The 14,402-nt window shown below is 32.1% G+C and overlaps 2 protein-coding genes across 3 annotated transcripts in view; both read right to left on the bottom strand.

Annotated features, from left to right (window-relative positions):
- Positions 1 to 14,402, bottom strand: part of LOC105333767 (ribonuclease H2 subunit B) — a 122,653-nt gene that overhangs the window by 101,283 nt on the left and 6,968 nt on the right. The window lies entirely within an intron of this gene.
- Positions 7,871 to 14,383, bottom strand: LOC105330483 (pre-mRNA-splicing factor SLU7). 2 transcript variants are annotated; one of them, XM_011432192.4, is made up of 14 exons: positions 14,324 to 14,383; positions 13,818 to 14,016; positions 13,520 to 13,670; positions 13,301 to 13,381; positions 12,789 to 12,956; positions 12,101 to 12,157; positions 11,725 to 11,844; positions 11,476 to 11,573; positions 11,213 to 11,280; positions 10,875 to 11,071; positions 10,584 to 10,688; positions 9,898 to 10,086; positions 9,235 to 9,381; positions 7,871 to 8,825 (listed from the first exon to the last, which is right to left on the bottom strand). In XM_011432192.4, the coding sequence occupies exons 2-14, from the start codon at positions 13,982 to 13,984 to the stop codon at positions 8,652 to 8,654; spliced, it is 1,722 nt and encodes a 573-aa protein (XP_011430494.3). In that variant the 5' UTR covers positions 13,985 to 14,016; positions 14,324 to 14,383; the 3' UTR covers positions 7,871 to 8,651. The 2 variants fall into 2 exon arrangements, with proteins under 2 accessions (XP_011430494.3, XP_011430495.3); XM_011432193.4 differs by having other exon boundaries at positions 13,818 to 14,012; positions 14,324 to 14,359.

Raw genomic sequence — 14,402 nt, forward strand, 5'->3', positions numbered from 1 at the left:
TAATAATAATTAGAGTTAATTGTTATATGTATTAAATGAGTGCGTCATCGCGACGTCAATAGATAAAACTGATCGATAAAAAAAATAAAATTGAAATTAACAGCCTTATCTTTAATTGTTATTGTAGCTAGATATATTGTAATATTTTCGGTCAAAGATTAATATGTAAGTGCCAATGTAGCTTTTTTAATTTTTGATAATGACAACGGAAATAGGATATAAAAATATAATGTAAATATGGCATCTAGTAATTAGCTTTCGGTCCCCACCCCCACCCCCCCCCCCCCACCCCCAAAAAGAAAAAATATTAAACCCACATGTTCTGATGAACTAACAATATTTGTAAATTTATTCAAGTAAGTAATTAAGTAATTAAGACACACACTTTCAAAAAGCAAATTTTTGGCTATATACAGTCATGATCAATTAAATACCTTAACATGTCTTTTTTCATTCCCATTGTTACTTTTATAAGCAACAACAATCACATGGCATGTAATTCAATATCCAAAACAACCAGTATGCTATTTTGTGGAAGAATTTTCAACGGCTTAATTTAAATCAGTTAAGAATTAAATTCAAATTCGCCCTATGAAATATTTGCCGATTATTTATATTTATTGTATACCGGCATTTTCTTATAGTTCAACTGTCATGATCAAAACGTAAAATACCCCTTTTTTGAACCACGTTGTCTCTTTGTTAAGTCGGTTTCAATTTTGAACACACGTTAAATTTTTACAATTTTAGTGTAAATGCGTTGGTTTCATTATTGCTTCTTTTTTCTAATAAAGGTCACGTGAACAAGATAATTATAGTTTGCGCAATATGTTCAGGAAATACAAACGTATAGTATTTTAATCAATTTTGCAATGGCATTGAACAAGTCATGAGTTCGAATCGCGCTGGGGCTTTTATAGTTTCAATCTTTCCAAAACATTTTAAAACATTTTTCTGAGTCAAATGATGTAAAATTTGAAAACTTTTGAAAACGCTGAAAGTATTCCGGTAATAAAGTATACTTTAATCCACATTTATATCGACAGGTATCCCATACCACCTTAACACTAAAAGAAAAATATTTAAGCATAAAATGTAAGTAAAGAGATTTGCAAAAAAACGTTTTTCATATATTTCTTTAATGAGCATTTGTTCACGATCGAATCACAAATTATCGAATTGGACATCATTATAAAAGACACATGAGAAGTACCTTAATTTTAAATAATTTTCCCTGAAATTTTTTTTATTTGCATTTAAACCGATTAATGCCCAAAAATTCAAGGTATAATTTTAATTCCAATTTGGGCCCAGATGGCATACAAGATTACAATTATTAGAAATTCCTAAAAGAGAGATTACACATACACTACCAGGCTATTTTTGAAGTTTGAATATTTTGAATTTTCAGTATAATAGCATGCAAAATGCAATTTTCCATTGAAACTACATGTATATATCCAAACAGAAAGATAGCATATAATATGCAATATACCGGTGTTATATAGTGCATTTTCCCCCTAGCCATCTTTCCCCCCGGAAAAATGGCTATATAGCAGTTCTTCCCCCCGGAAAAATGGCTATATAGTAGTTTTACCCCCAGGGAAAGCTGACTATATAGTGGGCTTTCCCCCTTTTTATAGCCAGATTACCCCCACGGAAAACCTACTATATAGTGGATTTTCCCCCTTTTTTTACATTCCGGCCATTTATATGGTGGACCATACGTGGTAATAATTTGCAATAATTGATATGATATTAATTTTTCATAGAAAAGGATACATGTAACTATAGCATTTATTAATACATAGAATAAAATAGTATTTCATGGTGTTTTAACCCCAAATATGAACTAAGGCACGCGCCTCCATAACATTCATGTGTCATCATCGTTTATTTCACCTGTTTTTACACCTTTTTGGAACACCTTTTACACGGATTTCGGAATACCTCGAATCTTTTTCATCTAATCGATGCTTATCTACAGTTTCGACTTCGACGTTAAGAACACGTGAGAACACATTTGAGTAAAAATACGCTGGTTTGGAACTTTAATTTTCCAATGTATTACCATCTCTGTATAAGCTTCTCCGAGGGAACTAACTGTACAATCTTAACTTTATTTTGTAGAGGAAGGGAATAAAAAGTGAAAATGTATTACTCCCTTCGTCCAAAAGGCTATCAATTTTAAATTAATACCGCTCGAATTAAAAACAATTATATATTTCTTCTTCTAAATATCAAACAGGGTGCAATGAAATGATGAGAACTGAAATGTTTTAGTTTTATTTTGATTGATGGTGTTCTAAATCATGGGTAAGGGGTATTTTAATTGATTATATATTAAAAGCATGTGAAAAGTTAGTGTTTTCAATTTTGTTTTTAAGTTACGCATATTCATATTTTTAGCACATTTTTTACGAAACGCGAGATTCTATGATGTAAACATTTTGTTTCAAAAAAGGAAATGTATTCACAACCAGAACAATGTCGGTACCTTTGCTGGTTACTTTGGAAAATGTGAAATGGAGCCTGAACTAACCTTATGTATATATTTACACTCAGTATTTGCTAATTTTCCACTTTTAAGTTTGCAACGTGATTTATAAATATACAATTTTGAAAACGATGCCATATAAATCAAGATATACGATTCACTTACCTAAAAATCGTATATTACTATTTGTTTCATATTTTTGCAATAAAGATTTACTTGTGTACCATATTATTTCTTCGAACAATGAAACAAGGGTAATTAAAAAAAAAACGACCCCCAAAAAAAACCCCATAACATCTATTGTGATGAGGTGATGAGCTGACTTATCAATTAACAAGTTAAAAAAGTCGTATACATGTATGCGCTTAGGTTGGTTATTTATTTTTTATTTTCGGTTGCTCCTTTTATGAATAAAAGTTTATTGATTTATTTATCTAGTTATTTATTATATCATTAGTCATCTTATGAATTGATTAAATGTTTTGAAGAATAATGAATTTACCTGCGTACCTTTTTAACATAATTTGTTCGTAAACTTTGGACTATATATGATATGGGCGCCTTAGATGGCCCCCTAAAATGAACATCATCGTTTTACTTCAATTCTTTTTTTCTTTGTACAGATATATATGTAATGTTTATACATTATGTTCATTTTGATTCTAGTGCTCACATTTAAGAAATATGACATCGTAAAGACAACCTTTTCCCGCCATTTTTGCAATTTTAGCATAAACAGCTTGTTTTCAAGCAGTTTTTCTTTCAGAAAACATAGAGTGCGTGCTTGAACAAACAAAATATTTTAATCAGAGATATATATAGCCAAGACTAATAAGTAACAAAAAAATATCTTTGTTCAAGCATGCGCTCTATATTCCCCATTCGTAAACGGATAAGAAAAATGTCAATTTTTGACCGATTTTGATTGAATTGTAGTAATAGCGTTACTTCTGACGTCATATACTGCAAGTGAGTGCAAATAAACCAAATGAATAGGTAAAACATATATTTTAAATCAACTCTTCTAAAAAATAATATAACATTTTACTGTACCCGAAACACTTTAAAAAATTGCGAATTATGGGGGCCAAATTTAAATCATATTATATATAGTTCTTAAAAAAGAAAAGCAGAATCGTTATTTTCAATCATTTTGATAAGGAAATATATGAGCGATTGTGTATTTTTAAATGATGTTTTTACTTTTAAATGACCGTATAAATATGTTCATGTGGCCATCTTTAGTTTTTGAGATATGGGGCCTTTAAAAAATACATTTTCTTTATAATTGGATTTCAAACATCGGGCTCGAAAACAACAAAGGCCCCTACCCTGCATGGGGGCTAAAATTTTCAGTGTCATCTACTAGTGGTATAACACTATCACTGTGAAAATATGGTTAAGTGGTCATCTCTAGAATATGAGATTCGGATCCCTACTTATAGAACACTATTCAATCATTATAATGGGGTTTTAAACATCGAGCCCTGAAACATCAATGGCCCCTACCCTGAGGGCTGAAATTTTCAGAGTCATCTACAAGTGGTAAACCACTGCCACTATGAAAATATGGTGATATGGTCATCTCTAGTTTATGAGACATTGGACCCTTAAGAATATGCACTATAATCATTATAATAGGATTTTAAAAATCGGGCTCTGAAACATTGGAAACAAAATCTCTTTAAAACAGAGGTTTAGCCTGGATGAAATTTTCAAAAACAGACAGACAGTCTGATAGATTTATCAAAAAATTCTTAAAACATTCTCGCTTAGTACAATTTCAGAACACAGAATTCTGCATTTAAGTGTATAACTTGTAAAACCAAGTATTTTTTTTAAATTAATTACCTAAATTAAGTTTTGTGTGCAATTCCATTACACACATGTTCAATTTTCAGCATAGTCTATAAAAATAATAAATTGGCAAAACGAAACTTAGCCCTTATAGATGAATGCAGTTGTACATGTATGCAACCTGGGAGTGTAGAAACATTAATTTTAATCCTTACTGGATTTCCATCAATATTTTTTATAAAATCTGAACCAAAAACGTGAGGGAGAAACCCTACTATGGGGGAAAAGCTACTATATAGTAGCTTTTCCCCCCAGGGGGAAAGGCTACTATATAGTAGGTCTTCCGGGGGGAGAAGCTACTATGGGGGAAAAACTGCTATACAACACCGGTAATTATGGAATTACGCAGTGGAAATCTTCACAAGAATTTTTTTTAAAAGAACAATGGAAGATATGTCGCATCGGACCTTAAGGTGGTATGGGGCACCCCATATTGTGACGTAGTTCTGAGCGAAATAAACAATAAAATCCGGCAGCATTTTGATTCAAGCAAAGTTTTTCATTCCCGAAATTGCAACCTAACACCAACAGCGTAGGGCAATGGGTCAGAGCATTACTGCGAATTTGAAAGTCATCGGTTCGAATCCCTCTGGAGTTTTATTAATTTTTACCTTTCCAAAAAAATTTAAAATATATTTTTGGGTCAAAATTTGAAAAATTTTAAAACGGTGATTTCAAGTATTTTGATAACAATGTACTTTTATCAACATTAATATCGATATGTGTCCCATACCACCTTAATTAATTCAATTTTCTTTATTTGTTTTCTACGGAAGTTTTAGCCCCTCTCTTTCAATCAGTTAATTTTAAATAAAACAATAACGAAAAGTTTACGAATAGTTCATTTTGCAGAACTTTATGTATCGGTATAACTAATGAGCTGTATTTTGCTGCATAAACTGCTATTATGATAAATCTGCATTTAACTTAAACCGTTTTAATAAATTTCAAAAATCATCAAATTTTATCAGAAGAAAGATTTCTCTTCTATTAGAGGAATATTTATTACGAATCAGTTTTTGTACAAGACGACAAAATTGTAATTTTGCCCCAGTCAGGGTCTCGAGCTCCACAAAAATATGAAAAACTCGGTTTATAAACCATAATCTTTCTTTGTCATTAAAACCATCTTCGTTAGCCAAGGGTTTTTGAAGTGGACCAAAAACCCTTGGCTAGGGAAAATAAGTAAAACAAATTTCCGACATAAAAAATGCAGCTCATATTTCTTCAATAATAAGCGATGCGTTCAGTTCATACACTCATTTAATTTAAAAAAAAAAACCCACACGATTAAACTTTAAATTTTCAGATTCTAATTGGAGGAATAATGTGAATATAAATACGAACAAAATTTTTTAACAATGTTTTAAATTTGAAGATTATAAAACAATTTGCTATTTAATATATAATATTCGATAAAAAAATACATAACCGCGCTACCTTCATATCCCGCATGAATCATCATAGAAGGTATCTTATTGTTTATATTTACATCTTTCTCTTAACTAAGTGATAAATTGATTACTAGTATCTAAAGTAAGTAAAATTCACTAAATTGATATCAATGTACATCCGTACGTAAGCTAAAACCAACAGCCAAATTGTCTCCTATCGGAATTTGACATCATTTGAGTCCGACATCATCTTGATTATTTCCTGCAGTTTGTGATTTTTCTTAGGTCACTGTAGGTTTCGACCAATCGATAAACTGCAGGCATGTTCACGAAACTTTCCTAAGATATGACCTAAGTGTGTTCCTAAGATATGACTTAGGAGAAAAGTTAGGAACATCCTAAGATCAACTTAGGTCACGTCTTAAGATGTAGCTCGACGGTTACTTAGGAACATCTTAAGTAAGGATATCCTAACCTTCTACAACCATTCTTATTTTTCACAATTATTCATTCAGATCGAATTTGAGAGACTTGTGTAGGGATGAATCATTGAACGTTTTGCCAGAGAAAATTGTACGTCTCGGTAGTTAACACAAAAGGCCTAAAACCAGTAATTTTAATGTACGCATTTTAATAATTTTACATTTACCTAAATATATATCAATTAACAATAACAATTGGGTTTGTTTTTCTTTAAATGACCCCCCCCCCCAAAAAAAAAAATAAAATAAAAAAAAATAAAATAAAAAGTATTACAAGCCCCAAAAATTTCAAATAATTATCAGGACAGAATTGACTTACAAGCAGATAATTATGTAAACAACACGTGTGTATTGTCATTTCATGATTAATATTTGAGAATCTTGTCATTCAAGTAGATGTAATACATAAACACGCGATTTTCATAGAATTTGAAACGTTACATGAGGAAACACATGTACTCGTACAAACACAACCAATTTCCCATTAATCTGCAATATATAGAATACACGAACATGCTAAATAAGAAATAAGTTGTAATATATCTCGAAAATATATAAATACAGTTCATTCAACATTACAAATTGTTTAAAGATTATTTTTTTTCAGAATAAAGTGATAAAAATTAGGAATGATCACGCATGGTATATGTAACCCGATGTAAATTTACTTTTTATAGCAAAGGAAATTTAAATAATTGTTATCAAAATTATTATAATCAAAATAATGACTGTAACTCATTTAGTGTACAATGTAAATGAAAAAAACTTGAATAAGTGAATAACTTTCATTCGTCAAACAGAGATAGTATTTGCGGAAAAAAAATCTTAATTTGTCAGCTCCAAGGCAGGCATGTAGCAACGGGGAAGTGGTGAGAGTTCGGGTCCCCCTCCACATCATTTTGTTAAAAGAACATACATGATAGAATAATTGACTATGGCCCCCCTCCCGGATTAGGAATTTGATGTTTGTCGAAAATGCTGGAACTGTGGAAAATATTGGCTTATTCTACCAGTCTTAAGAAAAGGCTTCACAACATCCCAATATCCCTAAAAACGTGATTTTATAGCTTTAGGATTGTCTTAGGACAAGGTAGGCGATGTCTTAAAGTTAGGACAAAGTTATGGCGGTTCCTAAATTTAGGAGAGCTTCGAGAAACAGACTTAAGACTAAGACGTATCCTAAGATGTACTTAGGACGAACCATAGTCCTAAGATAGCTTCGTGAACATGCCTGCAGGGCGTAAAGATTTCAGTCTTGTTAGTTTCAGTCGCTCTAGATTTCGACCAATCAATAAATAGGGCGTGTAGATTTCAGTCCTGTCAGTTTCAGTCGCTCTAGATTTCGACCAATCAATAAACAGGGCGTGTAGATTTCAGTCCTGTCAGTTTCAGTCGCTCTAGATTTCGACCAATCAATAAACAGGGCGTGTAGATTTTAGTCTGGTTGTTTCTGTAGTTTCCGTAACATGCGTAAGAAATAGAGGGAATCATACTCGGTAATTGTAAATATAAGATAATGTAAGAACTTAAATAGATTTACATACATCCAAATTTTACTGTGTACAGTATTAGAAATGAAAAGTATGGTGTTTTTTTCTTTAAAAAAATACCTCCTTAAAAGAAATGCAGAAAGATCAAGAGATATTCTGTACAAATTTATTTTCTTGTAAATGATGAAGAAAATAAGTTGACACACAACTACCTGTAAAGTAGGGTGTAATTATTTGCATGATATTGTCGTTTTCATACAAAAAGATAAACATTTGCCACTTCTATCATTCAATAACAACAAATATAATTCCTGTGTTTCATATTCAATTCATTTTTATGACAAATTATTCCAGCTATCTTACAAAACACAAAGAAACGCCATGGCATGTTATAAAATGATTTAAAGAAAGGTCCTCTTTCAAAATGAACTGAATGCAGATCTGTTTAAAAGTAGGTTTTATTGAGGACCTTACAACTACAATGTACATGTTTATTTAGATTTCATTAGAGTCCCCTTTCTTATGTGATGTTTCAAACTGATCAACAATATCTTGTGTTATTCTGTTAATTTAAGGTCCCTTTGACATATTTTAATGAGGTCCTTTCAACTACATAAATTGTGACAGTGTCAGTGAGTATATTTTTTTGAGGTTTCAAAAAGGTCCCCTTAGTTATGTGTTGTTTCACATGAATTTTAGCAACACTCTTGTTTTATGTTGTAAATTTAAGGTCCCTTTCGACAAGTTTTGATGAGGTCCTCTTTTACTACATGAAGTGTGCCATTGTAGACCTATATTTTTTTGATTTAGGTTTCATCAGAGTTCCCTTAGTTATGTACCGTAATGTTTTACTTTGATTCTAGTCACAATCTTTTGTGTTAAGGTGTACATTATGAGGTCCCTTTGACAAGTTTTAATGAGGTCCTCTAGGCTACGTGAAGTGTGACATGGGGTCCTCGGTCCTCCTGTGTTTCATCCTCCAGGCTTCCATCTCCTCGTCTGTAGGGGCCACATTATCGTACATGCTGTTGTAAGGTCTCTTTCTCTCGTCCAGTGACAGCAAGTGATCAGCTTTCTTCTGGTGTTCTTCCTCTTTCTTTAAGGCCTGTAACATATCAACTCCAATATTTAAACCAAATATATCAAAAAGTAATTTTTCTAAACCCTACTTCAGATTTATTTATAAGTACATGTAATTGTATTGTAGTGATAAATAAAATGAAGAAGATAAGAAAAAATATGAAATATTTTACTATATGTTCAACATTGTTTACAGTAATGAAAAAAAAAAATAATAACACTGCTCCATAGCGAAGGATAAAATATTTTTAAACTACATGGGTTCTAACAGGATAAAGGTTTTGCATTATAAAACTGAAAAAATGTTTTGTAATTAGTAGATTTTGTAAAATTCTAACATTTTAACATCATACATGTCTTAAAATGTAGATAGATGCAACACACATAATTCATTGTAGATCAGTTTTCAGCCAATCACATTGATTTTTACATACCTCTTTCAGTTTCTTCTCCCGGACTTTCTCTTCGTCCTCTGATTCTGACTCGCTACTGCTACTTTTGCTCTTCTTCTTGTGCTTCCTCTTATTCTTCTTTTTCTTCTTCTTTTTTTTCTTTTCGCTTAACATTTTTTCCTGGTGTTGCTACAATATATCAAGATAGCCTGCTGTTAGAGTTGATCACACAGACTTGTGATGTATACCTATATATATATATATGTACCAAATACTGGTACTTCAACCCCGTTTTAAAAAAAACATTCCAAGACATTCTGAAATAATTTTTTTTTATTTTAATGCCTAAACAAAGCCCCCTAATAAACATTTTAAACATCTAAAGAAATGGAAAGCATTTGGAAAATTTTAAAGCAGGTATTGAGTAATAATTAAACATTTTCATGTACCTATTTTTCACTAAACCTGTATATATCTGTAATGTTTAAAGTGTTATATTGTAGAGAGAATCATAAATAAGTTTTTCAGATGTTGCATATTTGTGACAAATCAAGTACAGGGAATTTGTACTGATTTTTTTGCTACTTTAGAAGTTTGTTTAATTTCTGCATGTTTTATTACTGCAGACATACAACTGTGAAAATAGAAAAAAATAAATCATCAGGATAAAAACAGCTATAAAGTGACTGATAGAACGGTGCTGACCTGTAGCAAGGATTTGGGTTCCTCCTCCTCCTCCTCTTCACCTGCCTCCTCCCCGTTTCCGATGGCTGGGATGATGTCTACATGGGAGGCATCAATTCCTGCAGCCCCGGTACAATAAGACTCTTTCACAAAGTTATGACAACATTTAAAGCCCCATCGGCCATCCTTCCAATAAGATCCCCACACTGACTGAAAGCAATGTTTAATATATTTTTTATACATGTATTAATAATATATACCTATTAGAGCTAGGTTCTGAACAGAGGCTAACAAAATCTCATGCAGCCTTACTATGTATTTATGTTACTGTAGATTCCTTAGTTATTTTACACAAGTACTTAAGTTAATTACTTGATTCAACAGTTTTGCGTAAAAACTTATATAAAATCATGAATGCCGAATTTTTATCATAGTTTTATAAAGTTTACATCTCTTCGAAAAATCAAAGCAAGATTTAAAATCTGTGAGATGTACTTTTCATGATTTTAAGAGGTTATTAATTCCTCGCATTTAATTAGGAATCTACAGTATTTATTTTCCATATGAATTCAAAATAAGTGAAAATATAAAGAGATGTTTCTTGTTTGATTGTTACCATCAAGGGTTGCAAAAAACATGCAAAATGTTCAGATTTCCAACTGTTTTAGAACAGGTACTGTGAAGAGTCTCATTAATTGTACACTTACTGTGTGGTTGTTTAGGTAAACATCTTCTTCATACTTTGATCTAATCACTGGTTTTTCATTGCCCTTGATAACTGAACCATGTCGAGAATATTCCACATAGTCTTCCTAGAAAACAAAGTGATGTCTTACTGCATATTAACAAGTACTTTACATACTGACAAAACGAGCATAATCAGAAATCCCCATTGAGACTTACATATGCTTTCTAACCTTAGGGCCAGTAAGTAAGTGCAAGATTAGTTTGGGTTTAGAAAACAGTTAATAACTAAGGTTCAAAAAACTAATTCCTACTGTTTGAGCCAATAGGAGTTGTTTGGGCGGGGCTTGCAAATGCTCCTCCCCCCCATATTTGCTGAGAATGCTATCTTTGGCTGTAGACTTAAAATCTTCTTTCCTTTTCTGAACTTCCTGTGCAAGCAATTCCAATTTAGTTGGATCTGCTTGTAGGTGGACATCAGTTCCATGCTCGTAAGCTTCCCATGCAAACACTGCAATGGAAACAATATGAATTATTAAGTACTTACAATTACCGTACACTGATTTTATTGTATGACTAAATGTAAACATTTTTTTAAAATCATAATTAAGTATAAATTTATGATTAAAACAATTTGATTTTGGCTAGTTACCTTGCTTTGAGGCAAACTGATGTGCATCTCCTGAGAATCTGACAAAATTGTCTCCAGCATATTTTTGCCTATAAAATGCATGAAAGTTTAAGGTAAGATATATTTTATAAATAACATTATTTGAATTAGGAAATACAAGTATGGTATTTGTGTTATTTACAATAATATAAACTTTAGCACTAGTTTAATGAACAATACTGAGAGAGATAATGCCCCTTTTGATTCTATTAATCAGTGAGCCGTTTTTTTCCAAATTAACTCACTCCATTTCTATGTTTCCTGTGTTTTTGTATGGATTTTCCCTCATAGAGCGGGTTTTGGGATCGTAGAAAGCCGAGTTTGGATCAAGGTTATACAAGTACTGAAAGCAAAAGTCAAAAATAATTCCACCTACAGTTGCTGAAAAATAAGCAAAGACTGAACGAAATCTAAAATATATGCAATACAGTGACGATCTACCACTAGTTAAAAATCCTGATCGAGGATTGCGAGTGCTTGAATAGGAGTCTTACTTTAGCCGTGTCTTCTCTGATACGGAGATTCCTGACTGTGATTCGCTGTTTCGTTTCAAACTTCTGACCGGGCATGTCCACATCATCAGCATATTTGTCTTCATCCTCACTGTCTTGTGACTGTAGAAGAAAAAGAAACAATTCGTGAATAAAATGTATAGTACTCACTACTGGTACCAAAAAATTAAAATTAATTAAATCCTTATATTTAGTTTATCAGTAAAATCAATCATTTTTGGATTATTGAAATGCAGTACACTGTATTTTAAATTAGTTCTCTACATTTTTGTTCTAGAGAAATTAATCAGAATTTCTTTTTTATGTCTTTCATTTGACGGGTACTCTATACCAATGTCTGAATATGTTATTACTGTACCTTTTCAGCTGATTCTTTGCCTTCCAAAAAGTTTGCCTCCTTTAACATCCTCTTAGCCTACAAAATATAAGATGTCAAGTATAATATATATAATGTATATTGGGGTACAATTATATGTAATTTCCAAACAGTATCAAAAATCAAAATATTTCCTTGATAAAAAATCAAACAAGAGTCTCATGGGCCACATAGCTCATCTGATTTCCTTTTATTAATTTTCTTAGTACATAAAACTCTTAACTTTGGAAAGGTATACACATATTGAAAAAAAAAACGAAAAACAAATGACTAACACTATCAAATTACATCAGAATGCTTGCACGGTAATATTATATAATTGAAGAATAATAGGTAATAAGACTTTAGAAGATTTTCTCTTTATGCTCCTATGTTAAACTTGGCATGATTCATCCCTCACAGGTCCAAATATTTGTACACATGTATCAGGGTAACTGTTTGAACTTTGAAATTGTGCTACACCACAATGCTTTTATACTAATGTCAGAAATTCTACAATTTAATCTTCTCTGGTTGCTAAAGGGTTGGGGTCAAATTTGTCAAATGAAATTGACCCTGCAATTTCAAAGAAGTAGAAAGTGTTTCAAAACTAATTAACAGTGGACAAACATGGATAGCAGTAGGTCAACTGAGTGATTCTGGTTCTTACATCTTGAGAACACACACCCACCTCTTCTAATCGACTGTACTCCTCCCTCACTTTCATCTGGTGATCTTCTACATCTACACCTGCTGCATGATCCCTCTTGCCTTCATAATCAAAACTAAGATTAGGGGTTATGTGCTCGTCTGGTGCTATATCATCTCCTGTGAATCTTGCACCTATTTTTCTTGGCCTCTAAAAATAACATTTTTTGTAATAAGTAAATTAGTGTGATTCCTCCTGTGGTAGAAGATGGCAAAGCTTCTGTGTGAAGCTGATTACATACAGAAAACTGATATATAAAAGAAAATTACATGTATTTTTAAAAAATGTGAAACTATGATTTATTTTCAATAAAAGTTCTCATAGGGTCCAATAGTAACATAAAACTTTTTAAAATTACCCCCTTGAAAATAAGGATGATAAATGTCAGTTTTTTAATCTTAGAATAATTCAAACACCAGTAGTAGTAGAAAAGCAAATAATTGCATTAAAAAACCTATGATAGAAATAATCAGAAAGGATGATATCACTCTCACCTCTAAGCAGTCTTTTTTCTTATGTGTCATGGCACCACAATTTTCACAAGCTCCTTTCCTGAATTTGGTAGCAACAGGGCCCTAAAATTTGTCATGTTTAACATGTTTTAAAATTTGCTTCAAACTAGATTCAAATAAACCTCAATTTCAAAATGCTTACAAGGGTTAACTTAACCTGTATACATAGGTGAGTAAAATACAATATGTTGTCATTCCTACCTCCTTAAGACCCTTTTTGTACCATGTATTTCTGTCCTCATATGTTTTTATCTTATCTTCTTGAATTCTCTGATGTTTTAGTGTTGCTTGTGTCGCCTGGTAGTACCAAGGAGCTTGCATGATGTACTGGGGAATATGGGGATTTATTTCTCTGTGAAAAATAAATTAGAATATATAAATAATCTGCACAATAAGCTAAATGATGAAGAAAATTATATTGAGCAATGCATATTTCCCTAATAGTTGGGTACTAAGTAATTTTTCAAAGTCATTAACAAAAAGTTGTTCTTTAACTCACTTTCCCTCTTCATCAGTCATAGCTGGCGCTGTTCCAGCTTTCCTCATCTCCTCGAGCTCCTTCTGTTTCCGCCAGTCCTCTCGTGACTTCTTTTTTGGCTCATCCTGCTCCTCCGTCTTGGTCTTTTTAGCAACCACAGACGGAGGAAGGTTGAGTGAAAATGACATGGTGGTAGATGCGCCTATACTCCTCTATCTGTCTAAAGAGAGAATAATAAATACATAATAGTCTGGAAATGAAGGCATGAGAGATAATTATAACTAAAACTTATTCACACCATGCATTTCACAGCTAGCTGTTTTAGAAATAAAAGTTATACATGTAGTATACATGTCCTGAAACATGTTTCACAGTACCTCAGTATCTGTACAGCTGATCGACGTACAACGTACGTAGGGTTGATAATAATGATAAACAGTTATTTATGGCTCTGTTCGAAACCATTTTTAATTCAGTCTCATTAAATTCTCCTTGAATAAACTTTTTGTTTGTTCCCATTCACTTACCAACAATATCACAACGAAATCGCCAAATATGATATCATGTATGACTATTTTTTCATCAAATTTTCATTTTTCAAGGCCG

This window comes from Magallana gigas, chromosome 8, assembly GCF_963853765.1.
Source record: "Magallana gigas chromosome 8, xbMagGiga1.1, whole genome shotgun sequence".
NCBI classification, from domain to species: Eukaryota; Metazoa; Mollusca; class Bivalvia; order Ostreida; family Ostreidae; genus Magallana; species Magallana gigas.